A 2,410-nucleotide genomic window follows, 5' to 3' on the forward strand; every position below is an offset into this window, starting at 1 on the left:
GCAATAACAATGTCATACTGTCACCGGGATTGACAGTGACCATAATTGCATTTGCGAGTAGAAGAATACAAGAAAGTAAATGACAGACAAGTGACAGAATCAGGATACCGAGTTCCATACATTGGAAATATTTATACTTCTGATGTCATAAATTGCTGTAATGAAAGTTACTGAAATACTATTTTTCAGCTTCCACACAAGACCATTTCTCCTACTTTTTTTTTTTATTTAATCTTTCATCTGTAAGGTTTCCTGTCAATGTCATTTTCTAAGCCTATAATTTTATCCTACGGAGCAAATCCTTATCACATCAGCGCCACATATTTGCCCAAGACCAGAGAAAACACCTCACCCAAACAAAAAACAAGGACTTGGTCAGGAACGTGAATAAATGACGAAAAAAAGAGGGGAAAATCGAAAGGATTTTTTCTCTCGGGCGAAGGTAAGGCCGGTCCTCCACGTACTTCTTCTTGGGCGCTGGAATGGCCCCCATCCCTCCTACGTTCTCCATTTCGGTCCTGCAGCGTCTCCCGCCTCTGGTCAGTGCCACATGGTTCCAAGGCGGCGATTTTCCCGGCGCAGGAGGAGAATTTGTCTCGGGAGAAGCCACTCGCACCTTCCTCCTCCTCCGCCGCCAATGACGTGAAAGCCGGGGCGCGGGGAGGCGATTCGCGCTCTTCTTATACTGCCTGGCGCCTTAATTTGGACTTTTTATGGGTCTTACGGATTTTTTTTTAGATAGTCATACGTTTTCACGGCGGGTATTTTTTGTTGTTTTGCTTATAAGAGAGGAATATCGATGTTGGGGGAGAAAAAAAATTGTCGTTCTGACTTTTCGCTTCCTTGGCGTCTCCCTTATTTACGTCACATATCTTATCTGATTTGCTTTTAGTTTCATTTTCATGTTTTTTATTTGTTTTCCAGGCTAAATATTGACTCAGATGCTATCAATGTCAAAATTATATATCTTTTTTATTGTTTTGGGCATATTTTTTTTTATTAAAAACATGATGCAAATATAGAGCCTATCTACATGTTTCAGCTTTATTAAGATAGTAGACATGCTAATTCGTTATGTGGCAATAATTAACTCCCACGTTGTTCGAATTGTTATACATGACAGTGCGTTTGAAAGAATGATTTCATGGGTCAATAACCGAGTCCTGAATTTATTAAGGGACCCGATAAAAGGTCTCTGATCGGGAAAGTCGCAAGCACAAAATTATTTACGTTCTACCATCGCTTGGAAATCGGATTAAACTTTCTTTTTTGATTATGAGAAAAATCTACACTTCACTAGGAAAAGCATATTTGCATATTTTGCTTTTATCAGTTGTGAATGTTATGAATTAAGTGATTATAACCCTGCAAGCTCTGACAAGGCGGACCCTGACAAGCTTGTTGTGTGTAAAGTGGAATGAGAGAAAAATATACATAAAAAATTCGGAAAAGCTCTTGCATTATTGCACAGTAAGCTTTGACAGAAGGCAGCGTCGATGAGAAAGGTAAGAAGGAGACCTGGGTCGTAAATGAGAGTAAAATACTTGTATATGTGTAGTAATTTGTGAGGAGAAAGGAACAATTTCATGCTTTCTGCGAGAAATTTACAGAATTCATGATGTCTGGTTCTAAGTAGATTTTGGAAGCCTTAGTGGTGATTTAACAGTAGAGGACTCTGTGGTCGTGCTGCTGAATTATGCTAATGTCAGTGACGTTGATTGATTTATTGTCGACGGAAAAAAAAACATGAAAATGTCTCTTCTCAAGGAAACAGTTATTCAATTCGTTTTTGATTATTTTTCTTGTTTATTACAATTAGTTACTTCGCTTTGAGAATGGCAATAGTTACAGTCATGGCAAATTAATTTCTCTGAATAGTAGTTTTCACTCTGAATGCTTGTTAGAGACTCTTGTAGAAAGAAAATGATAGGCTTACTTGTTGAAGCTACATACAAACCTTCACTGATGGTCATAACTGTAATGTCAGTTTACACGTCACAACTGCAAAGGAAATACAAAATCCATTTATTAATTTATTGTAACATTTGTTTCATTTGAAATTTTGGTGTTTGAGGCAATTTATCAGGTATATAAGAGATTTACAAACATTTAGTGTATTTTTGTAATTTTTTAATACTTGTCTTGAGCCTCAGGAGTTGGTGTGGATGTGAAAGACCGTGGAAGCGCAAATGAAATAGGAGGAACGAGATCGCAGGATGGAAAGAGATTGATAGATTGCTCAGAAAGAAGCAAACAACAGACTTGATCTGAGAAAAAGTTGAAATATACATAGATGATGTGGATGGTAAATGGCCCTGCACATTATAATGTACCATATTTGATGGTAGATAAGACTTTTTTTTTCTGAAGAAGTGGCTCAGAAAATCGCCTCGGATCTTACATGTGAAGG

General features: G+C 37.7%; 2 protein-coding genes across 3 annotated transcripts in view; one reads left to right on the top strand and one right to left on the bottom strand.

Annotated features, from left to right (window-relative positions):
- Positions 1 to 797, bottom strand: part of LOC119581990 (monocyte to macrophage differentiation factor 2-like) — an 18,441-nt gene extending 17,644 nt beyond the window's left edge. Inside the window, exon 1 of one of the 2 annotated variants that reach the window (XM_037930177.1) lies at positions 465 to 797. In XM_037930177.1, the coding sequence (XP_037786105.1) occupies positions 465 to 511 (47 nt within the window). In that variant the 5' untranslated portion in view covers positions 512 to 797. The remainder of the gene's footprint in view (positions 1 to 464) is intronic. The other variant, XM_037930178.1, reaches the window with a different exon arrangement.
- Positions 798 to 1,378: 581 nt separating this feature from the next.
- The window catches only part of LOC119581991, a gene marked incomplete at its 3' end in the record, with an annotated part of 37,751 nt that continues 36,719 nt past the window's right edge, over positions 1,379 to 2,410 (top strand). Inside the window, 1 exon segment of the mRNA XM_037930180.1 lies at positions 1,379 to 1,505.

Source organism: Penaeus monodon, chromosome 15 (genome assembly GCF_015228065.2).
Source record: "Penaeus monodon isolate SGIC_2016 chromosome 15, NSTDA_Pmon_1, whole genome shotgun sequence".
Classification (NCBI taxonomy): Eukaryota; Metazoa; Arthropoda; class Malacostraca; order Decapoda; family Penaeidae; genus Penaeus; species Penaeus monodon.